Genomic DNA, 25964 nt, shown 5'->3' on the forward strand with positions numbered 1-25964 from the left:
TCTTAGAAATGTAATGTAAATCAGAAATATGGACAATTATATGCTGCTTTGAAGCTGGCTTTTTCAGTTTTTTGTTTTTTTTCTGGTTTGTTGTGGGTTTTTTTGGGGGTTTTTTTGGGGTTTTTTTTTGGTTTTTTTTTTTTTGGGTTTTTGTTTTGTTTTGTTTTGTTTTGTTTTGTTTTGTTTTTTGTGTTTTTTTAGTTTATTTTGTTTTTTTTTTTAGTGCATAAAACTTTAAAAAAGTCACCCACACAGTTTGCAGGAGTTTGAGGGAAATGGTTCATATTATTTATGCAGCAGATATTTTAAGGAAGAAGATTAAGAGAAGATTGTCTAGTTTGCTAGTTTAAAACTTTTGAAAAATGGTCACACACTCTACCACAAAACTGATGTTGCTTATGTTTTCTTTTAGGAACGTCTCTTGATGAGCCTTTTGCCCAGGAATGTTGCAATGGAAATGAAGGAAGACTTCCTGAAGCCTCCTGAAAGAATTTTCCACAAGATTTACATTCAAAGGCATGACAATGTTAGGTAGGATTGATGCAGCCCATGAAATAAACTAAAGAACTAAGAATATTTAGTACAAGGACAGTGATGTATAATTGCACTCAGGTTTCAGAGAAAAAAACCAAACAATATAGTGAAGATTTATCATTTATACAGGGTAGAAGAATGGGGGCACTAGAAAGATTTAATAATCTTCTCAGGAGGTAAGCCTGAATCAATAAATGTCTTAGAATAGTAGTGCTGGGAGACTGACAGCTTTTTCCAAATGACTAGTTATTGTATTGGTTTTTTACTGTATTATGTTTTGGGTGAACAGGAGTATTTATTCTGCAAGGTAGTTTTTGCACATCTATATTTTTTTTGATAGTAAGATTAATTTTTTCTAAATTAAGAGATTTTTCCAGGTAATAGCATGGAAACACAGAAAGAAACTGTGATGTAAACGTAAAGAAATGTGTAGTTGTCCACATCACACGAGCATTACCCCCCAGACATTATTGACTAAGGCTCAGTTCTACTTCTTGCTCTTGTTCAGTAGTTGACTGTGTGCAAGTGCTGTCATTTATACTGCTTTTTCTTGAAGTGCATTCTTATTTGTTATTCTTCTTTGCCTCCAGAACAAATTCCTTAAAGAACTTGTCTGTGTTTTATCACACTACTGCTAAGTTCCTTGCTTCCACATCAAAAACAGCATCAAAGAAGTTCAGCTGGCGTCACCTTTTTACTAAACAAGGTGCAGTGTTAGTAAATGATGCCACAGAGCTGCCTTGATTTGCATGGTGTATTCACGTAGCAAAGGAGTAAACTTCAGCACCTCCTTCTCTCCCTCCTCCACTGCTAAGTTTCTTCTCTCAAGATTTAGTCTACCTCCCATTGAGCTGGCTTTAATATATGCAAGGACTACTTCCTCGTGACTTAAGCTGTTGCAGCTAAAAGCATTTCTGTCACTAAGGGAATCAGAGATGTCTGTGATGGGAGTGTTTAGAAGACTGCCAAATTAGGTCAGTTTTACACTGTAAAATTTAACATTACTGAATTAAAAATTAGTAGTTTACTTCATGTTAATGGTTAAATCTTGCATAATATTAATCTCATCAGTTTGCTTACAAAACTTGGTCTTTAACAATCAGTTTAAAATTGGTTCTAAGTGCACACTACCCCAAAGCTGATGCTGAAAATGATGATGTTGTTGACAGTATCTGATGGTTCTTAATTGTCAAAATCTGACTTGAGAGCTCCTGAAGGACACATTCAAAATCTAAGTGAGCTGTCTTACTCCTTCGCTTTCCCTTGTTTATGTCACATGGTTTTATCCTATTGCACTCCTCACCAACACCATTTGCACTTTTTTCTTTTTCTTGCCAGTCTTCCATCTTTGAATCATAACCTGTCTATTTATTTGCAGTCAGTTTTTCTAATCAAGTCTCAGGTATGCCAGGTTTTGATGCTCAGGTGTCTTCTACTTTGACCCTTTGGTGATCACATTCCTTAATATACTTATAAAAATTGTGTCAAAAATTATGTCCTCACAGTGCTATGAAACACATGTATGCTACTGTTGGTTGCCCTTATATTCAGGGTTAAGGTAAGACTAATAATTATATCATGATTTATATTTATGTCTTATATGTGTCACAAGTCTCTGCATTCATTACACTGTTTAGAGTCATCTTAGAAAGCATTGCTTTGCGGTTGATTATAGTGCTTCCGAGTCTTCTCTTTTGCTAAGATCTTTTTGAAATGTAACCTCAGGAGTAGTCTTTTTCCCTAGATGATGATTTTTTCACATTACTATTAAAACTTTTGTGGCTTATTCACTGCTTTGATGTGGAGTTCATAAAAGTTTTTGAATCAAAACACCCTGTCTGGAGAGGTGAATTCATTCTCTGACATTAAGAAGGTACTTTTGGGGCAAATGAAGTAAGATGGGGTCATTTTAATGTCACAGGTAAGATCCTCAGGGAAGAGAATTGAAAATAGCAGACCTCCCTTCACCATCTGTACTTATAAGAAACTCTATTGTCTTTTATTTCAGTAATGCAATTACTCTATAATTATAATAATGATTAAAAAATTGTGGTGAAATAGTGTGCAATAAATACCCAGCAGTCTGTGGCTAGCATGTCCCAGTAGGCCAGAGTTTCACCTCAGAATTTTTGTGACTGTGTAGATCTGAATGATGAAGGGGAACTCCCAGCAGGTGCCACCCTGACACCAGCGTGAAGAACAGCGCTACAGCATCCCTTTGGTAGGGCTGCTGGTGGTCAGTGCCAATAATAAGTGCTTGCTTTACTTTCTTAAGGAGATGAAAACAACTTTTTTTTTTTTTTTTCCTTCTGCGTAGTGGCAGTTCAGCACTATAACAGGTCAACCTAAGAGATCATTCCTATATTCTTGTGAATTTTCTTCTTCACATCAAGTGTTCTATAAAGTGCTGCTATTAAAACAAACCAACAAAAAGCCCCTCTATAATTCTATATTCCAGGGTTTTTTAACTCCAAAGCTACACAGTGGAAAATAAAAACTGAGCTGCGCTTTTCCTTTTGCAATACTTTCTTTTTCTCCCTGCAAATACCTGGAAGTATCAGAGCATTATTCTTCAGAAAAGATAGTCTGAAGGAAGCAGGCATGCAATTAGTAGATTACATGATTTTTCCATTCCTTACCTGTCAAAAAGCCAACAGCAAAAAAAATACCCTCATAAGTATCAGAAACCATCTGTTTCAGTCTTCTAAATAGCTGCCTGAAAAATAGGGCAAAGAATATTTAATCTTACATGTGAAAAAAAGACATTCATACAGCTACTTTCTTTACCTCCTCCCAGAAAAGCACATTACAGTGGAGATACACATACTTCTGTAAGAAGTGAATGATGGACTGGGGAAAAGTACTGGCATATTTCAGGTAACCATGGCACTGCCCTGGTTTATAAATTAGTTGGTGAATATTTTAACAGCTACCCAATAGCTGTTGAATGACTGCCTGCAACTCACTCTGCTCTAGAGGGGAATGTGTCATGCTTTGATCAACTCTTCCCAGATCTGTAGTACATCTGCTACCTTGTAAAGTTTTTGAACAGAATTGCTGTGCAGTAAGAAATGAGGGCATGTGTTTTAAATGGAGGCAAATAACCTAATGCAAATGCAGTATGCAAAACAAGATATGCAAATACACATCCAATATAGCATTAGCCCAGTGAGGACAATAAACTCAACAATCAGAACACTAAAATAATTACAACTAATAAAATATCTGTGGTTTAACAGAAGGAAATAATCTGTATATAGTCTACAAGCTGTTACAGTACACAAGCTACAGTACAAGTGTTTTTTTACTGGGGTAGTCCCAGACAAGGACACCATGAAATATGTGGGAACCAGATGTCAAGTTACATGTAAAGGCTGCCCAGTTCTTCAGTGGTGCTCAGAAATATGTTTTGTAACATGAAGACATGTTTTTTCTAAGATTAGGTTAAGAAATTTAAGATTCATATTTCCTTCTTTCCTTACTCATAAAGACATGAGAAATTTACAGATCACCTATGTACAGCATCCATTGTAAAAGCTCACTAGTCCTGACTGAATCTCTCCATGGACCCATAAGTCAATTATGAAAATTTCGTACTGAATTTCAGCTCAAATATATGCCCTGTATGGAAACCTCAACACATTTTGTTGTTTGTCTCTTTTGGAATGGACATTAGATATTCATGAAACTGTTTCAACTCATGGATGAATAAGGATATGGCTGGCTTCCTATATTAACACAACTTCTTGCTTCATTCTATGACGCAAACAATGTTGAAGAGATAAAAAAAATTGAACGTTGAACAGCTAAACATTTCTTGGGCCTCAGGTACAGCAGTTTCATTTAGCCTTATTTTTACAAGTGTGAAATAGAACTGGATGCTTTGTAAGAAGAGATATTAATTTTAGGAAACATGCTACCAATTTCAAAGCTACTAAAAAAAAAGATTCCTTGTGGCATTTTAGATGTTCTTGAGACTCAACCTGAAGCCAGAACACAATCTGCAGACATTTATGAGCAAATATTTCTGGTCTGTCCTGTCTTTCTGGAAACATCAGACCTTAAATAATTTTTAAATTTAACTTAACCATTAAAACATTTTAAAAAGCTGTGATTGTGATGCCTATGGACAGACTTCTGTATCTAGTCTTTCTGAACCTGTAAGACTCACAGTGATCTAGTTTTTGTAAATTATTATTATGTAAAAAACACAGCCTCCCTTTGTTTTTATTTTTAACAGCTCTCTTTAATTTTAGAGAGCACTTTTTTCTTAAACATTGAAGTGAGTCACACATAAAATTATTAATAAACTTCCCTTATGTTTTACCTTTGAGGCAAAATGAGTCTTACAGGTTACTTTCTGAGGTGCCATGTGCCATTAAAATACCATTTTTACTGTAAATTTTACTTTAATTAAACAAATGGCCCAAATGAAAATAAAAAAGAGGTCATACAACCCCTCCTCATTTTGCAGAGCACTTGTTTATACAAGTGGCTCCATTGAAAACAGCAGGACTATTCTAGTGCACAAAGCACATGAATGAGTACTGTTAAAACTGAACATTTACTACCTACAAGCTGTTAAATCTTTTGTGTAATTTGGCAGGACTTCTCCTTCTGAATGCCCCATAGAGTGACATACAAAAGAGTTGTTCTGTCAGTACTCACACTTGGGAAGCAGCTTAAATCTCTTAAACCAAGCCACAGGCTTTCTGCACTCAGTTCTAGCAGGTGCAGCTACTTCCCGCTGTGGTGCAGGAGGGCTGCAGTCACTGTTCAGGTGCTGGCTGTGCCTGTCTGCAGGGATCATGGGGGGAGAAAACAGGAATACAGAAGGTCCTGGAGGGATAACTCTGGGTTTGTTAACACAGATATGTTTCAGAGTGTCAAGGACTATGAGATAATGATGTATGTAACTCGTATGCCAGTTCTGAACCAATTTGTCTCTGTGACAGAGAAGTGAGAGAAATACCTGTTTATACTGTTTCCTTTTCTGAACTTGCTCACTGTACTGCTGCTTGGCTTTTGTTCAGAATTTATATAATAGAACAGGTTAGAAAGAGCTGTTGGTGTTTCAAACCAAATAATCCAGGTAGCTTAAAAAAAAAATCCTCAGGAAACGTCCTTTAAATATTGGAATCATGAAATCATAGAATGGTTTGAGTAGGATGGAGCCTTTAAAGATCATCTAGTCCAGTCTCTGTGTCTGAGTCAGGTTCGTTTTTCACTACATAAGGTTGCTCAAAAGCCTGACTGGCCTGAACTTGAATATTTACAGAGATGGGTTATCCGCAGCTTCTCTATGAAACCTGCTCCACCCTCCTAGTGAAGAATTTCTTTCTTGTATCTAATCTAAATCTACCTAGTTTTAGTTTAAAACCATTCCCACTTATCTTATCAGTAGAGACCCTGATAAAAAGTCCATCTCCAACTCTGTTGTATACCCCCTTTAGGCTCTGGGAGGCTACTGTGTCTCCCTGGAGACCTCTCTTCTTCAGGCTGAACAACCACACTCTGACCAGTCCATGTGCTTCCTGTGCTGAAAATTCAGGTGGGGTCTCATGAGAGAACAGAATCACCACCTGCTGGCCACATTTCCTTTTATGTGTAACAGGATACATTTGGCTTTTTGGGCCACAAGCATAGAGTGCTGGGACACGTCCAATATTTCATCCACCAGTACCCCCAAGCCCTCCTTAATAGTGCTGGTCTTAATCTACTAATGCCTCAATTTGTATCCATGTTTGGGATTGCCCCAACCTAAGTGCAGGACCCTGCACATGGCCTTGTTCAATTTCATGGAGCTCACACAGGCCCACCTCTCTAGCCCGTCCAATCCCTTTGGATGACATCCCTGCCCTCCAGTGTTGTCGACCACACCACATAGCTAGGTGTCATTCATGAACTTGTAGATGGTGCACTAACTCCCTGTCTGTGTCATTAGCAAATAAGGAGTGGAATGAACAGTCAAAAGAAAAACACTGCATTTCAGTGCTTACAAATCTATATTTACACATTATCTATCATATGTGCTTTGTTGCAGTAGTCTGTGGGGAATTCAGTCATACAAAATTTATGTCAATTTTAGTTTAGTTTATGTTTTAGTTAGTTTATATGTGTTTTCTGTGTGTAGTGTTTAGCAGGAGCCATTCATTGGTAACTGTAGATGTAATTCCTTGTAACACTTCACTTGAAATAACTGTCATTACAGTATTTTTTTTTTTAAGTTATGTTTTCAGAAATCTAGATGCATTTCATTAAGTATCATAAGATCAGAGGGACAGGCACATTGCAACTTCCCTGACAGACTTTGGCCTCTTCAAGGACCTGCTCAGTACAGCCCCATGGGATAGAGCCCTGGATGGCAAGGGGTCCCAAGAATGCTGGCTGAATTTCAAGGCTCACCTGTTCCAAGCTCAGGAAGAATGCATCCAACAAGGAGGAAATCAGGCAAAAATGTTAGGAGGCCATCATGGATGGATCAGAAGCTGCTGATCAAACCCAGAGCAAAAAAAGAAGCTTTCAGGAAGTGGAAGCAAGGACAGGTGGCCTGGGAAGGAAACAGGGGAATTGTACAGGAAGTTAGGGACAAGGTTGGGGAAGCCAAGGCCCAGATAGAATTGAGTCTTGCCATGGATATTGAGGATAACAGAAAGGGCTTCTGTAGATATGTTGCAAGGAAAAGAAAGACTAAGGATGACTTGGACTCTCTCCAGTAGGAAATAGGAGACCTGGCTACCCTGGACAAAATTCTCTTTTCTCAGCCAGGATGAGGTTCTCAACAACTTCTACACCTCATTCTTCAACAGCAAGTGCCTCAGCCATGGCACCCTGGTAAAAAAAGACAAATTTAGGGACTGAGAGAATGAACACCTTGAGCCCACTGCAGGAGAGGATTAGGTTCAAGACCATCTAAAGAGCCTGAATGTGCACAAATCCATGGAACCTGAGTAGATTCATCTGTGAGCTCTGAGGGAACTGGCAGATAGTGGCTAAGCCATTATCTATCATATTTGAAAAGTCATGGCAGTGAGGTGAAATGAGTGAGTCACTAATGACTGAAAATAGGGAAACATAACTCTGGTTTTTAGAAAGAGGAAAGCAGAAAATATGGAGACCTATAGTCTAACCAGTCTCATCTCTGTACCATGCAAGATTGTGGAGCATAGCTGAGCCCTGGGTTGTGAGGACACGCCAGCTGCAGCACTGTAAGAGCTACCTCGCCATTCTAACCAACACCTTCACATTGCTTGTAAGGAAGAGTAGTGCTTGAATCACGTGCGAACTATGCTGCTGAATGAGCAGAAGTAACATTTGTTCTTTGTTTTCCATTTCTTTTCACTTTCATTTCTCTTCTTTTGTGAATAGTTGTAGTTTAAAGGAGATTGGATTTTTTTTGTTTTTTCACCAAAGTGCCCAATGGCATTATAAATTCTGTGGAATAAAATTGTTTAATTGTGTGGAATTAAAGAAGGGGCAGTTTCATCCTTGTTTGGTCATTAAGAGAAATATTTGTTAATTGGTAGCTTCTCACTTCTTGTTTCTATATATGCCAGCATTTACATTTTTAAAAATAAAATTACCTGGCAATTTTATGAAGTGTTCCTTTGTATATCATACAGTTATGATGAATCTTTCATACATAAATAAGATAGCCCTATTTTACTCTAGTTTAATCTTCTCTGAGGATGTGAACTTCCATAGCAATTACAGATTAAGTTACTATGAAGCAAGACTACTTTGCTCTTGAATGAGTATATGAGGAGTGATTAATATGCTTTAATATTGATGTCACTCCTGCAGCTGTTTTGTTTTAACTTTTCTGAGTATGTTAGACATGGCCTAAATTTAAAGCTTTCAGTATTTTTGTGTGAATAATATATCCAAAACAGAGGAAAGGGAATTTCAGTGCCAGTGTGGAGACTTGGACTCTGAGAATATTTGAATATATTTGGCCGTGGAAACAGTTTGGCTCTATGACTGGAATTCTGGCACTGTATATCTTATAATTTCTCTCTTTACTACCATTATGATTTCATGGCCATAGCAAGAATTCAAATCTCATTTCTGTTGTCATTCCCTACGACTGACTTTGCCATCTCCTCATAAAGGCCTTCTTGTCCTTTACTTCCCAAAAAACTGAGCAGAACTTAAGAGGGGAAAAAAAGTTTATTGCATCACTTGGGTAATTTGACTCCTCATCACAGACCAAGATGCTATTCTAATTTTTTTCAGATGTTGTACAATGAGAGTATGTGTTGGTGCTGCCCCACAATATTTGTAGTACAAGTAGTATGGGAGGAGACTATAGATGGACATAGATGGGTGAAGAAGTAGAAGAGATAGTATTGGTCAGTTCACCAGCTAAAATAAAATGAATCAGCTGTTGAGTTTCAACGCCATTTTTTGAATAGTAGAGCTCTGTCTGTGTGTGCGCTCCTCAGCGCTGCCACCCCTTAGGACAGACCATGGAAGCAGCAGGCTTGCAGTGCCAGTTGCACTTTGGGTAGGGAAATCCCCTACTCCTCCACTGGCTGTTTCCTACCACTGTTGCTGCAAAATCAGGTCTAGTCACTGGCATTTCAGCCTACTTTCAAACAAAGTGCAGCAGTTACTATGATTGCAACATTTCATGGTGGTAAAAAGGAGGAGGTTTTTCTTTAATAAAAGGCAGAACTTCTACTCACGGCATTTCCCCATCTGTGCCATGTCCAGACATGAGTGTTATACTTTGCATATTTTAAGAATATTGTATTAAAAGAGTTGGAAATTTTGTAAAGAAAAAGAAGTGTAACAATGATCATATTACCTAACCTATTCCATAAGCTTTAAAATGTATACATGTAGTTAACTACAGTATTAAAAAGTTCACAAGCATAATTGAACATCAGTCTCTCAGCATACAATAATTACATATTTTTACCTAGATTTTCAATGGCATGTTCAGTTCTGTATTGTGGGTGCTTTTATGGACTTCACATTTTTGTACAATTATCAGTGTTTTGAATCAAGTGCTGAGGACTAAGTATTCTTTAAATGTTTAAAGAATTAGCAAGGATCTCATACTGACCTACTAAGGTACCCATATGTAAAACAACTTTCTTCTTAACTGGATGATTATGTAGGAACCTGTTTCCTATTCTCTGTATTTCACTAATAGAGAGGTTTTGATATGTGTACATGTCAGCATTGTAATGGTTGTTCTCTTACCTGTTAAGACATAGTTTTCACAAACACAGAACATCTCTGGTTTGTATGTATATAGATCTTCCTCATTGCTAAAGACCTTGGTAATGAGATAACATTGTTATTACCTTAAAGGCCTAACCCCCTCCCAACCCCATGGGTTTTATTTTTTTTGCAAATGGACCTTGTTGGTGCTGCTGGAAATATTACTGTTACTGTATGTGTGGTTAGACGGTGAAAAAAAGTGGACTGCCATATTTTAAATGGAAATAGAAAAATAAAACCAATCAAAATGTAAAATGTTAAATAGATGAGAAGTAAAATAACAGAGAGGCTATCAGAAGATATTATTATAAACTAATATCCACACTCCGCCTCCATACTCCATACTTGAATTAAAACCAGGAAACTAGATGACATACTGGGTTGCAACAATTGTAGTTGTTGGTTTTTCCTCTGTGCCTTTTTAAACTGTATAAGTTCTGATGTGAATTTAGGCCATAAAGAAAAACAGCCATAAAGCAAAATGTATGAAAGACATTGGTGCACATTTAAGTGCTTTTGAAAATCTTCAAGGAATTTAGGTAACTCTGAATTTCCAGAAACAACAAGGACGTGAATAAAGAATTAAGAGAAAAAGTAGATCTTTCAGGCCAAATATGCAGGTGTTATTGAACTCTCTTAATGCATTTTACTTTACCCATCGCTTGACTGGTTCACTTTTATGATAGCAGAGACGTGAATCAGTAAAATGAAATAAATGTTGCCTTATTTATTGTAAGAAGCCTTTTTGTTATGTTTAAACAGCATGGGAATGGAACAACTATTTTTTCTTTGAACCAGGGCCATCTTGAACAATGTTCTCATAATGCATTCTCCAAGGAGTACTGAGTGGACACACTGCCCCACGGATTAAAATGACAATGTAAAGGCTTTATTTGTAGACCAAAGTCATTGAACTTTGGATGAGTTGGTTTTGTGCTGGGATATGCTACTTATCTGCTGTGGTGGACAAGGGATTTAAACAACTGGGTTAAATGAAACTATAGACATAGGGTCTGAGTCAGGACTTGTATTTGCCATTTTTTGTAACATATTAGGAATGTTGAGACTTGCTTATGAAGAATAGAAAACAGTAGACTTACTAGGCCTGCTTTTCTACTATTGTTTTTTTATCTAAAGAGAGAAGCTTTGCTGAAGTGAATGGGAGTACATAATGTTTAATTCAATTTACAGTTAGCAAACTAAGTTTTACACTATGTCAGTTATACCTAGGCTATAAATCATGGGATGCTTTATCAGTGCTTTCATAAATTATTTGACATTTCTAGTCTGGGTGTTGGAGATAAATGCAGTGTGTTCCTGCAGCTGATCCTGCGCTTCTACCAACGGTAGGAATCTAAAGATTTGAAAGGATCACAGCACCATACTCTCTTGAGTCTTGTGATTTACACAAGAATTTTTATTCTCTCAATCGCAATGGTACCTACACTTATTTCAACTATCTCCCTTGACCAACACTGACCAGCAGGGATTGTTAAAGCAGATTAAACTGTTGGACATTAAAACCTTGCTAATACTGATTAAAGCTGGACACTTACCTGAGCCAGGCAGCACAGTGCAGAGAATACTGGCTTGACATTGTGGATTCTAGCTCCTCTCAGGAAGCTACTGCATCATCACAGACCACGAGACCACATCACAGAGCTACTGCACCAAAGTTATTAACCCCTGTCTTTCAGTACATAGTAAACCTCATGCAAGGTTTATCTGTTTGGCTGTGGAACTCTAGCAGTGCAAAACTGTCTCTGCAACCAATTTAGCTGAGGAGATCCTAGCTGCAAAGAGAATAAATTGTTCACCATGTTCCTAGAGTGTTCATTGGGCACTCTATGAATGAGGTGCTTTGTCTTATCTGCCAGGTAGGTATGTAGCAATTGCAAGTGTCTAAGAGTTCTCTACAGCAGTTGACAGCATCCGACTAATGCCTATTATTCTGAATATTTTTCATTTTTTTTACAACTAGCACTTTGTTGATAATATTTCAGGACTTATTGGAGTTCATGCTTTGGGTTGCATTTGTGCTATGAAAGAGAGTAACAAGAATGTGAAGATCTCTACTAATTTATCTGTGTCTCTTTACTTCTTTGCAGTATTTTATTTGCAGACATTGTGGGGTTCACTAGTTTGGCATCACAGTGTACTGCCCAAGAGCTAGTGAAGCTGCTGAATGAGCTTTTTGGAAAATTTGATGAATTAGCTACAGTAAGTACAAATCTGTTATTTCAGTTTAATTTACGTTTCCTTCTGAAAAATGATTCATGAGTTATACATGTTAGAAATCTGTAATAGACTGATTCAGCCCCACATATCATGAATTTCTAAAGCTTCAATCTTTTTTTTTAATATTCTAGAGAAAAAACAATCTCTTTTAATGGTTTAGGAAAAAAGTGTAAATGCTATTTTTAAATATACTTTTCTTCCCCTTTCTTGCAGTCCATCAATGTTCTTCATTTTGTTTGTACAAAACAGGGAAAATTTTTCAATATTTACATTTTTATCCTTCGTCCAAAAAAATTAGAACAATGGAAAACATGAATATTGGCAGTATGGCATAAAACTTTCTGTGATAATAGGAAGCTAGAGAGTAAAACTGATTCTTCACAAAGAGCACTCCTTAAAACATAAATTATGATAGCTTTTCAGAGAGGTTATTGTAGGCAAAATAGGATGTGTATAATAAATTGATGCCTATGTTTTTGTTGTTGCACTTATATTGTACTAGATTCCTCAAAGAAGAGAAAATGAGAGAAATGTTCCTTGCCTATAACTCCAAACAGCCTAATTTGACAAGAACCATTGGATGGGAAATGAGAGGAATTGCTGTGCCAGAAAAAGTCACACATCTAGTTTCAAATTACATTTAACAAGATGTTGAAATTGCGTCTTCCCCTGAACAAAGTAGAACTTCATCAAATCTATCTTATTTGCCAGCTGTCCTTAAAACCTTCACTGCTGAGAAGAAGCTCTTCCACATAAATTATGCTCTTCTACTGTCCAGCTATTTTGTCTTCAGACTCAGTGCCGCAACCTGAAGAAAATATTTATTTAGGTCCTCGACATAAATAGCACTCACATTTTTTCAGTCCAAACTCACTTCTCCTTGATGCAGACTTCCACATGAGAGATCTAAAGCATGTGGATATTTTGCTTTTACATCTCCCTCTTGATAAACAGCTCTCAAGAATCCCAAAGAGAAAGAAAACTTCTGCTCCACAAGGTCCTAGGGTTGAGAAAGACCTATTCTTAGTTAAGTGGGTTATCCTTTGATGGAGTGCTATGTTCTGATTTGCACTAGATGATCAAGTCATAACAGAAAAAAACTTGTGTGTTCCCCTTTTTCCAAGAAAAGCAAAAGGTTAACTTAGTAGAGATGTGATGGAATTCTAGGGAATTTAGGCATGAATTTTTGTAACCAATTCATTACTGCAACTACTGGCAGTATCTCATAGAGAGCACAGGTCCTCAGCCCAGAGGACTTAATATATTATGCCTTAGAAATAAAAATGAACTTCCATTTAGATAGTCTTTTGCAAGAGCTTAAATGGTTTAAGAAGTTCAAATGTCGTCCTTATAATCTGATTTAATTTTAATTATATGTCAACCAGATATTTAATAAGCTTGTTTAAAACTTACAATGCTGTCATTTGTGGAGTCTTTATAGCCATGAAATACAGAGCCATGTAACAAAAGGGAAGTACTGTAATATAACACAAGATCACATGTGTGCACACAGAAATATATAAGCCTATGATGTGTCATGGCCCTGAAGCCAGGGAAATGGCTGCCCTACCTTGCTTCTCCCTTAGCCATGGCTGTGTGCTGCCAGCTGAAGGTGTCAGTGACACCAGAAGGCAAGTACCAGGTAGATGCCAGCCTTTGGTGCAAGGTCAGTTGTTGGTCATGGAAGACGCAGTTTGGAGATCGCAGAAGAGCAAAAAAGCTTCAGTTTTTCTGTTAAGCCTGCAAGGATTCTTTTTCAAATTTACAGAAAAAAAATCTCATGGTTTCTTTCAGCTATGTGAGGAAGATCTGCTACTTAGGAGTACTTCTAGTTCAGACTGTGCTTCACTGAGGTGTGGTTGACAGACATACAAGCTTTCCTTTGCACCTTGTGATGTGATTAAGGGAAACTTTAATTATGTCTTCTGCAGTCAGAGAAATGTGCTGAGAAATACAGTTTTTCAGAAGGATTCTAATCTCTTGATTAAAGCAGCTTCCAAGTATTCATTATTAGGTCAAAAGAGAGGACTGGGCTGATTTTAAAACTATGCTATGCTTGAGTATTCAGAATGATTAAGGAGGAAATTGCAGAGACTTTAAAGAGTGTAACAGTGACAGGTAGGGTCCCTGTGATTACGAAAGTGCAATCTGTGAGTGTGCCTGTTGTGTGCTACTGTTTGTGTGCTTCTGTTTCTTGGAAAGCAATGCCAGCTGGAAGGTGAAGTTTATGACTACCTTTCTTGAAACAATTGCCCTGTCTTAAAAATATAATGTTTTAAAAGAATCCCCATTACCACTGTGGAAAGTATAATAAGACAGCATATATTTCCTGGGAACCTCAAGATGGATCTTGACATTTTGACACATGGACACACTGTAGAAATAATGAGTCTTTGCTTTTTGACAGTTCTGTTTTGATAATTCTGCTAAAATTTGTCTTTCTCGCATTTAGAAGCTGGTTTATGCTTTTTATATTAGTTATTTCTCTCATTCCATATGCTAATTCTCTGGATGTTTTTTAGTTTGTGGTTTTTGCGGTTATTTTTTTGTAAGACACATAGTTTTGCTCTCTTTGAAATGCTAAAATGCTAGCTTTTTTTTTTTTTTTTAATCACAATAACTTCAGATATAGTTACAACTCATGATAGGAAGTTCTGAAAACGAACCTTAGGTTTCAATATAAAGTCATTCAATTCCTTTGAAAATGTACTTTACCATTCTGTTAGTAGAGAGAGGAAAAAAAAAATCCTGATCTTACTACTCCCTCCTAGAATTAATTTCTACTTTTATCATGTCCTTTTGTGTCTATTCACCTCTAGAGAAAGTATGTTTTTTTGAGCTGTTATCTTGCACACATTATTTTACCTTGCAGATCACTGAGTCTTTGAGTGCTAGGGAAGAGATGATCAGAATGCAGTACTTAAAATCATAAAATCATAAAATATCTTGAGTTGGCATGAATCCATAGAGATCATCAAATCAAAAGCCCTGCTCCTTGCACTACTACCTAAAACTAAACCATGTGATGAAGAGCATTGTCTAGATGCTCCCTGAAATTTATGGCATGATTTTTTGTTTTCTTTTTCACCATAGCACCATTAGGTTTCTTAAAGAAACAGTCTTAGGTAATCATATTTCATATAGGATTTGTGGTATCCTCAGTAACTTTTGAGTCCTAATGCCATCTTCAATCACTTTGAAAGAATGTGAGTCTCAAGAACATAAACAAAAATGAGTGTCATTATATTAGTATCCTTGCAGGAGTGTTACTTCATCCTAGACTGACATCAGAGAATCCACATGGGAAGGTGCTGTTATGAATGCCTCAGGGTTCATGTGTATGTCTGGTTAATGAAGTTTTGTAATGTGACTATCTTTAGGCATTCTGATACAAACATTTTGGGTAAGTTTGTCTGTGCAAGGATTCCCTTGGGACATAACAATAACAAGGCACCTTCTCATAAGTTCAACTCTAAATGATTGATTTCTATTGGATTTTATCTGCTGCTTAGGCTTAGTTTACTTAGTTCTGGCTGTTACTCTGAAGGTTTTTGGTTTCCTCCCATTAAACAAGAGTAACTTTGTGCAGTCTCAGATTTGGCCCTGCAGATGGTCATCCTGCATTACAAATTATCAATAAATGCTTCAAGCAACTGATCTTTCAATTAGGTCTTCAGACGCCTTGCAATCAACCTTTGGAACTATAGCTAGCTTTCAGTTTGTCATTCTTCAGTTTACTTATAAGAGGGACAAATTTTAATGAGATATAATCAATTGCATTATGCTGCCGTGGTCAAAGTTCTATTATGTTTTGATGCAGTTTAGACATGTCCCAAATATTTTACTTGTAATATGTCATCTTAATAGAAAAGAGGAGGCAGTTGTGCAGCTGAATTTTAATGAAAAAGGTTTGATTTTTAGAGAAGTTTCTATTTTCTTTAATTGCTTTTTTCTTTGCTACATTTTTTTTTTTTCACATACTTCCGGCATCTAATCTACATGGAGAATTAATTATTTGTCTTTAGAGATTCAGATAGTTCCTTTTCAGCATCCATCTTTCTGCCCCTTGGAATTCTAAGACTTTTCATTTACAAGCTGACAGGAATAAAAGAATTTTAGGTGCTTTTCAAAGGACATCACTAGAAGAGGGTTTTAATATTCTGAATGAAAATTCTTATTTCTTCATGCCACTTTTGGTATCTCATCTATTAGGTAGACTGATACCACTTCCTTGTTCTTTCCATTTACAGTTATGTATATCTCCAGGCTTTGTCATGCTGAGTCTTTTTTTATTTCTTTCCATTTTAATTTAGTATCCTACCCTGATTGTCTTCTTAGCATTTTACAATTTTTGCTTTGCATATTTCAACATTACTGAAGTGTCTCTTTCTACCAGTTCAAGCTCAAACATACTGAACTGAAAAAAGATTGTTTCTGTGCCTTAGGCAAAGAACCAGTAGATAATATTCTTAATCACTTGTGTATTTTTTAACTGTGTCAAGAACAGTTAGTTCTTTGCTGAGCATTGAACTAGATTTTCCTAGAAATAATCACTCTAAAAAATTGTTTATATTGCATTTATAGAATGCTTTTAGTTTATATTAAGATAATTATGATGCATTTTTAAAATACAAAATAAACAAAGTTTTGTGGACTGTTTAAGATGAGAAAATTTGTGCTGGAAAGCATAAGTATAAACTTACAGCATGTAACCCTTCTTTGTGAAAATTTCTGGGCACTGAGGGGCAGGATATTTATAAATGCTAATTTTAAGGAGACTTGTCTCTTCAGTTTCCCTTGAAAGTCAGCACAGACACAGGATCCCACTAAGGCAGATCAACTACATAAGTTTAAATCCAGTTCTGATCAGCCATCTGGAGATGTCTCCTGGAGTGACCTAAGGAAGTAAATTTTCTTAAAGGAAAGTGTTCTTAATCAATATGCCTGTAACTCTATAGGATCAGGGAATAATGATGTGTGTGTGGAGTGAAGCTGAAGTGTCTAGGGACAGTTTTCAAGGGAAAAAATTAACATTTTAAGTACAGTAGGAACATATAAATAGGCAAGTACCCCAGAGAGCAGGTCTTGCCTATTTTAAAGTTTATTTTAGATAAGAGGATATTGTGCTTTGTATACTAATTCTTTGTCACAATTCTTGTCATAATTTGTATGCTTGTAGTAAGTTACCAAATTATTCCTGAGTTTGTATACTGCAAATCTGAAATTTGCATCTTTATATAGGACTGCATTGGATTGTTCCAATCAGTCTCAGGTGCTTGAAGTGTGGGCATATGTACTGACACTTATTGTTCTGACCTGTTGTGCAGTTAGCATAGAGAAAAGTATTTCTGGAATCTGGAAAAATAATAATTTCCTGAAATTTAGAGCTTAATTTTTCAGCATTTTATAGTGTATTTGGTTTATGCTTGCTTCTCCTGGAATGTATCTTCATCAAAAGACAGAATCTGAAAGGATACTTAATAAAACCTAGGAAAGAGACATGCATGTGTGTCAGTCATGATGATTGTATAAAACGTTCTTGCTAAAATCCTTTTTCATTTCCAAGTAAATTAATATATATGACTGTTGCATAAGTTTTCACTCTCTGGAACTAAAAAACATTTTAATATTCTAGTTTTGTAAAATTATACTTCATGTGAAGTGAGGAAAGAATTTATTATAAGAATGAAAATATAGACAAAATTTAGGTCATTTTAGGTCAGCATATATAATTGCCCATAAAATTGAGGGAAAGCATTTGAAACTAATGTCGTCCTTTTTATAGCTGGCCTGAATAATTCTACATTTCTTCATGCATAATGTGGATCCCATGATGGTAGATAATTTGTAATGACTTCACAAACACATTACTAAATTAAAAGCTGACAAATGCTCACCTGGGGATGGCCAGCTTTCCCCAGTCAGAGCCTATCAAGTAATTTTCTCTGACACTTCCTATACTTCCCATACTGCATTTGTTTTCTTTTCATATTTTCTGCCACTGTAGAAACTCTTCTTTTTAAGTTTATGCTAACTCTCAAGTATGTCTCCTTTACTCTGCTAAATTGAACTCTATGGAGTATTGCAGTTAGCTCATTCTCAAGGCTTTTCATGCTGAGACTAGCAGATGTAAAAGAACTAATGTTAGTTATAAAGCTACTATTTGGATGAATATAAAAATGGATGAATATAATAAGCATAAAATATATTGCAATTAAGTTACACAGGGTCAGACTCAGCCTTGGCAGAATTCCACTGCAGTCAATGGAGTTACAAGACAGAGTTCAATGTTTATGCTTTTAAAATCTTGTGGTTTAAAGTTGTAGTCTATCTGACCTTCCTCTTTGGCTCACTCTTATAGGTACCACATACCATGATGACACATGACTATGTACAAATACATAGATTGTTGCAATGACAGAAGGAGGACCAGGGACTCATTACAGCATTAGCGTCTGCCATATCCAAAATAACTAAGAGCTTTAAAGAAACTCCTCTCCTATCAGACAGAGTTACAAGCAACAAAAATTGATCCTGATTTTGAATCTATTCACATAACAGTTACTTACTTGGATAGCCTATTAATAAAAATAAAGTTCCAGCAGTGAGAATAAGGATTGTTGCAATCTGACATGTGAGAAAGATCCTCCTTTAAGAGATTTTGCACTTATTCACTACAATCTCTTTGTTCTAGAGAACATCTGACTGTCATTCTTATGGGTTTTGCTGGGAGAAGTCTTCTTAATTATTTCTTTGAGGCAGCATATATTTAAGAAGTCTTAATTGTTTCTTTGAGACAACATATATAAGTGTATATATATTTATGTATAAGCTTTTTTTACAAACTGTAAAATCTTTTTTTATACCTTTTATACCTTATCCTGGGTATATCAAAGGTTTGTCTTCTATGGTACAAGAATGTGAAGTTAATGTTCTGAATTTTCAGGTTTTCAATCTGAATTGACAGACTTCACTCTTCAGGCAGAATGCATTAAATAAAAAACTACCATAATAACAAAACCTCGGAGTTGTTTTAAACAAAGTAGCCCCCCCCACCCCCAGTCTTACATAACAGATAGATAGAACAAACTGATTTATTAAGTGCTTTCCTGAAAGTGTGAATAAAGTTCTCAGTAGCTTCAAAGTCATCTGCTTTCTGAGTTGGGCTTCCACTACACACTGCCTGACCCTGTGACTGACAGTTTTGCCAGAGGGATTTCTGTCGATCCACTTGGAAACGTCTTAATAATGCACCACAGTTGGGCAAGCTGCCTGCCTAATGCAGCGCTGGTAATCTCTAGTGCTTTTTACCATGTCCATAAAACCAAATTATCTGTTGCTTCTAAACAGACTTTGCTTGTATCAGTTGTGACTGGAATTTGTAACCATCACAGATTAATTCATCAGCATCACAAATGTGAAAAATATTGACAAGAGAAGAATTTTTTGGAAGTTGCTGAGGAAATGTAGCAAAGACAGAGGAGGGGTTTTTTAATTGATTTGCATATCAGACCTTAAAAAGATGACTTTTTCAGAGCTGCACTGTGGCTCTCTCCTGGAAGTCTACCTCATATGTGAAGAAAAAGAAAACAAACAATTTTTCTAGAGATTACTGTGTATTGATAAATCAGGGTAGTGAGGATAATAACTGATAAGGAACAAACAGACTAGTGATTTCAAAACCAGCAGGTGATTTAGCCATATGTCTTCCATGAAGATAAATATCTCTCCAGAAAATACTGTTGCACTTATTTTCTTCTTCTTTTATTTTTCTCCTGTACAAATAAGAAATTCACTCAGAAAAGTGGTAATGGAGTAAACTCTGTTTTGTGTGGGGTTTTTTTTGTTTTTTTGGTTTTTTTTTTAATTTTATTTCTTTAATTGTCTACCAGGCTGTTATCAAGTCATTTGATTGTGAGGTAGACACTAATAGGAGAGATTGATTAATTAACATTTATGTGTTGTTCACTCCAGATTACTGAAATGGCTTTTCTGAATAGCTTTCCTAAGGGTCAAATAGCCATTGCCTGGCCACAAATCATCTACACCAAATTGGAAGATGAAAATGGCCATATAGAAGATTTTGAAGTGGGCCAAAAGTGAATTTATTTTGGAAAGCAGGCTTCAGCTTTAACTACTGAGCATACTCTAGTGCTTCAAGATCTGCCCAAAATTGAGGGGGGATGGGGGAAGCCTTTTTTTGAGAGTATAATCTAGTGGAATCTAGTAAAAAACTTGGTAGTTTCCATTAAAAAATGTAGTGATTAGTGTCCAAAAACATTGAATTAAAAGGACTGTTCTATATCAACGAAGATTTTGAGATCTCCATATTACTTTGTGCGCATCAATATTTTTACTTATATAATAGCATTTAACAAAGGATTTCAAAAAAGTCTGAGTAAAATTGGTGCAGCATTTTTGGCTGTAGGCTGCAGGAATACTGTTAGGGCCATGGTGATAATTCTTCTAAAAGAATTATGCTTGTACTCATTAAAATATATATTAGCAATGATGATTTATATTAGCAATGATTTAAAATCCTGATGTACAGAAGAGCAAATGTCAAGTACTTACAACTAGAAAAGCATTTTCTACTACTTAAGCATACCCAAAAAGACAGGTCTCCTCTTTGATTTGAGATCTGAATTTGCTGTTTAATTTATAAAAAGGAGTAGACAAGCCAACATTCCCAAACTGTACCTTCTTCCATGCATGAATAATTCTTATTTATAGTACTTGTTCAATACTGAGTACCACTTATAAAGTAGAGAGGTGTGGGAATGCTCTGTTGCTGAATTCTATATTGCATACTAATTCTATATTGGTCAGAGCATGCTGGGAAAAGAACCAGACTTTTGTGGATCTGCTCCCATCATATTCACAGTAGTTAATTTTTCATGATGCTTACTGGAATAATCCCAGTTTTGTAAGTTGGATTCATTTAATCAGGTTCTTTACTTCTCTGTGTCAAACTCTAAATGGGTAGAAGTTGCCCTTTACTTCTCTGTGTTACACTCTAAATGGGTAGAAGTTGCCATAGTCTAGTTTTAAAAGATACCATAATCTCTTCATGTCTCCTCATAGTTTATTAGTTAAAGGTACTGCTCTTTTAAAGGCATTTTTTATGTGCTCTCTGTTTAGAAATGAACTTTCTGCTCAGATGGATGTTGCAAATATGACATGCCATAATATTTTTTTTTTTTAATGGGACAGTTTTTACTAGAGTTCTTTGGCTGTAGAAATTAAACTTCATGCAAATAGGAGATATATTTGATTGTAATGCAAACTGACTAGCTTCTCATCTGCAAGTCTGTCATACTGATTATGCTGTATTGTAAACTGTGGTTTATGAATAGGTAATGCAAAAATGTGTGTACCTTTACAGATAAATAAATAATCTTTCCTGGTGAGTTTGAACTGAATTTGAAACAAAAGCTTTTCAGAATGCAAGCATTTCGCAATATTCAGCAGTGGTTTGGCCTCAGTCCTTTGATTTGAGTTCATACAGATATGAAGTCTCCTTGCAAATCTTGAATTCATATTAACCTAGCATGAGGGCAAGGCAATAACACTTGTTCAGAACTATATCTTTAAGCAGTGTTAACCCATGTGTGTTGAACAATGCAGGGCTGATGTCCAGTGTGCCAGTGTGTCAATATATTGTCTATTTACAAATAAATAAACAAATGTGTCTGTCAGCTGTTGTGTATGGGGAACCCAGACTTCACAAACAGTAAATTACCTCATTTGATCACAAAAAGATTCCCTGAATTATTGCATAGTATTGGAGAAGATTTTTACCCTGTTAATATTGGAATATTTATATAAATAGTAAAACTTTTCCCATTCTGTTTTTATGAAAGGAAAATCATTGCAGAAGAATAAAAATCCTAGGGGACTGTTACTACTGTGTATCAGGATTGACCCAGCCCAAAACAGATCATGCCCATTGCTGTGTTGAAATGGGACTGGATATGATTGACACCATCACGTAAGTACCATGCATGGTGAACCCAGACAGGAGTGCTGCAACAGCTCCTACGTAGTGTTAAGGATGTGTGCTCTTAGAAAAACATCAATGTCTGCTAACACTACTCCCCTGGCAAGACACTCTCTTGCATTCAGGCCACAGGGCCCTGATTGCAGGAATGGCCACTCTAGACATTGGTTTTACACTCCATTTAATTATGCAAGTACGTGTGCAAATTGAGTATGTAGAGGCACATACATGTACTGAATAGGTGGCAGAAAGTTAATGGGAAATAAGAAAATATACCCTATTGCCTATTGCCACAATGAAAGGAGTAAAATGTCTTGCTTTGCAATGATAAACACTGCTCACTTTGCACACCAGTATGTAAGCTCAAAACCAGTCCTGATGTATGCCTGTTGTATATGTGCTTGCAGTCTCAGAATCATAGCCTGTTGATTATTCTATTTTAATGTAGTGTTTAAACCATTCATTTATTCTGCTTTTCAGAAATGTAACGTGAAATTTACTTTGCTGCTCATATTTTTGTTTATGCTTGAGAGGTCTACATTGATCATTATTTTGCCAAGGCAAAAAACATGGGTGTGAGAGAACTGTGAATGAGGTTTTAGCTGAAACTGGAGATCTATTTCATTAGATAGGAGGGAAAGGATAAAGATGGAAAATTTCCTCACTACTGTATTGCCCACTTCTCCTTTTCATTTGCTAAGCATACTACAAAATCTCTCAGAGCATGAAAAGTTGGGTAAATGAATTAATTTTCTCCCCTATTCAATGCAAGTTCATCACATTTGTAAGCATTGTTAAATTGATAAAATACTTTGTAATCTCTTAATCTATAATTTATTATAGTCTATGGTAATATAAAAGCCTAAAAGAATATGTGAATTCTTTCAGCAGTATATGGATTCTCTATTTATAAGGAAGCCCTGACCTTTGGAAACATAATTAGATGTACAGTCTTGTACACATTTTTCAAAAGCCTTTTGGTTTGTTTGGGGTTTTTTTAAATCCCTGGAAAGCAATAGATGATGCTCTCATCCTCTTTTAAAACTAGCATTGATCTTTAATTTGTTAGTTGTGCTGTATTTCATGTATACAAATAAGGTATTATATAGATGTTCGAACTTTCCTCTTTAGAATGTTTCAGTTTTGTTCTTAGAAATGAACATGTTCCCTTTTTAGGGTATATCTTATTGGCTACTGACATGATAATGTAAACTTGGAAAAGGAGTTGAATTAGAAAAGAATGGACTGGGGCTGTTCAGCCTGCAGAAGACAAGGCTCAGAGGGATTCTTACCAAAGCAGACGAATACCTAGAGAGAGGGAATAAAGAGGACAAAGCCAAACCTTTCTCAGTGACATTCAGCACCAGCACAAGAGGAAATGGGCACAAACTGAAATGTAAGAAATTCAATTTCAATAGAAGAAAAACTTTTTTTTACTGTGCAGGTAGTCAGATACTCAAGAAGTTCCACTGAAAAGTTGTAGTATTTCTGCCCTTGGAGAGATTTAATCCCAGCTGGGCACAGTTCTGGACAAACTTCTGTAGCTGGCTGTTCTCTGAAGCAAGTATGTTGGTCTAGATTATTTCCAGAGGTCCCGTGAAGCATCAGCAACTTTGCAATTTTATGTGGATGAGCTGTAGTATGTTATCTAGGCATGTTTAGTCACAGCTTATAATAGAAGATAACTGGCCATTTCAGGATTTAATTTTTTAAAAATTCATAAATTCTAGGTGTTTTATTTAGTTAGTGGTCAGAGCATGATGAGAGAGCAAGAGCGTAAGAGGCAAGGTTTTAAGACAATGCCAGATCTACTTAAGGTTGTTTGATAACTAGGGATATATTCTGCATTCTTTGTGCATAAGCACAATTAGTCTCTCTCCTTCACAGAAACTAAAGTTAGAAGAGAGATTCCCCAGACTAATTTGTTTTAAAATGTGTTTAGTAAATGAAAAGGAGAAATCAGGAGCTTCTGACAGTGAAGTCGGAATGCAGCATTTTATATTGTATTGGTACGATTATTAAACTTTGTTTATCAGTTCCATGAGAAACAAAGTAATATTTTTTAAACTTCCCCCTTTCATGCACAGATGGATGCCATCTGGTAGTCTTTTTAAAGTCTATTCACTTTACTGTAAAATTCAGGTCTTGGCACTGTAAATTTATGCTTGGAATTTGTCATCCCTAGTGATAAATTTGTTATGTTACCTAGGATTAATAAATAAATAAATAAATAAATAAATAAATAAAATCAAATAAATAAATAAAATCACACTCCCATGTGATTCATGGGATGGATCTGTCAAAAGTGTCCATTCCAGAGATATGAACTAACAAGAGCTGTTTTCTTTTTCCTGGAAAATCAAGGAATAGAAACTTCCATGGCTAATTGTTGGTTCTGTGATTGGAGTTGAATGTGTTCACAAAAATTGATACATTCCATTCTCTTCATGCTCTACATAACTGTCATTTAAGTATCCTTCAATATGGTGCTGAATGTATCATCTAAGAACATAATTTTCAATGTATCATAAAATAATTCTAATAATTAAAATTTAATAATAATAATAATTTTCACATTTTCATCCACCTTCCTCAAAGTGTTTTCTTCAAGGGAACAGAATCAAAATAATTATGGCTTTTTATTCTTAAAAACTGACAAAACAGATAGTGTTATATTCTGATTCTATTCCAAAAGAACTTCTGCAGCCATTGTGTCAGTGCCTCAGTACAGGTCAGGTGTTTGTTTCACCAATTTCATGTAGTGGTTTTGGTTTGGTAATTTAAGATTTTTTTAATTTTGAGATTTTTTTGGTTAATGTATTAAAGATTGTGGTGGGTTTGGTGTTGGTTAATTATTAACATATTTTTTTGTTGTTGTCAGATAGGAATAGAAGAAAGGTAAAGTAGATTTAAAACTTTAAAAGGGTATAAAGAAAATTTTATTAAAAGTAATTAGAAGGGGAAAAAAGTAGTAAGAATTAAAAAAAACTTTTTAGAACACTTTTTTCTTTTTTTTAATAATGTAAAGAAATTAAATTTAAGATTTTTTGTTAGTTTATTATTTTTAAATATCTTATTTTTTCGTTTACTTAGGGAGAGAAGGTTTTTTTTGTTAAGGTTATGGAGATTTTTTTTTAAAGAGGAAAAATAGTTTTTTGTGGTTTTTAATTTTGTTATGAATAGCAGCTGCCTGGGGAATTTTGTATTGTGAATTTTTTTTTTTTTTATTTTTATAAGCATTTTTATAGTTTGTTGATGGGTTATGTTGATTTATGGGGTGTTGTGTTAAAGATGAGTTGTTTAAAGGTAAGTTTTTATTATTTATTTTAAAAATTATTTTTATTTTTGGGAACAGATGTTTTTGGGTTTTTTTTTTTGTAAGTATAGGACTTTTTTGTTTAAACTTTTTATGGGGTTATAGTTATTTTAGTATTTGTTTATTTTAGTATGGAGGTTTTTGTTTTATATTAATTTGAATATTTTTATTTTTTATAGTTTTATGTGTTATAAGGAAAAAACAGAGGTTTTTTTAAAGTTTATAAGAGGATTTTAGTTTTAATACAAGGTATTTTCTCCTCCCTCCCATTTGGGATTTAATTTTTTTTCCCCCTTCTTCATCCACCTTCCTCAAAATGTTTTCTTCAAGGGAACAGAACCAAAATAATTATAGGAGAAGTTTTTTATTCTTAAAAACTGACAAAACAGATAGTGTCATATTCTGATTCTGTTCTAAAAGAACTTCTGCAACCATTGTGTCAGTGCCTCAGTACAGGCCAGGTGTTTGTTCTACTTTAGAGTCATTTAAAGTGCCCGGCAATGAGGGAAGTGTTCAATACCACCAATGTTGCTCCTACCACATGCGTTTTGACTGTCATGCTTTTGTTAGTAATATAATTTAAATTATCATATTCATTAGTGCCTCTAATATATGTATTTTTCTAATGTGGCCGATGTTTTCACC

At 35.5% G+C, this 25964-nt stretch overlaps 1 protein-coding gene across 1 annotated transcript in view; it reads left to right on the forward strand.

Moving 5' to 3' along the window:
• The window catches only part of ADCY1 (adenylate cyclase 1), a 161197-nt gene that overhangs the window by 75359 nt on the left and 59874 nt on the right, over positions 1–25964 (forward strand). Inside the window, exons 3-5 of the mRNA XM_053974169.1 lie at positions 413–531; positions 11874–11985; positions 21867–21994. Coding sequence (XP_053830144.1) covers positions 413–531; positions 11874–11985; positions 21867–21994 — 359 coding nt within the window. The remainder of the gene's footprint in view (positions 1–412; positions 532–11873; positions 11986–21866; positions 21995–25964) is intronic.

The sequence above is a fragment of the Vidua macroura genome, chromosome 1 (genome assembly GCF_024509145.1).
Source record: "Vidua macroura isolate BioBank_ID:100142 chromosome 1, ASM2450914v1, whole genome shotgun sequence".
NCBI classification, from domain to species: domain Eukaryota; kingdom Metazoa; phylum Chordata; class Aves; order Passeriformes; family Viduidae; genus Vidua; species Vidua macroura.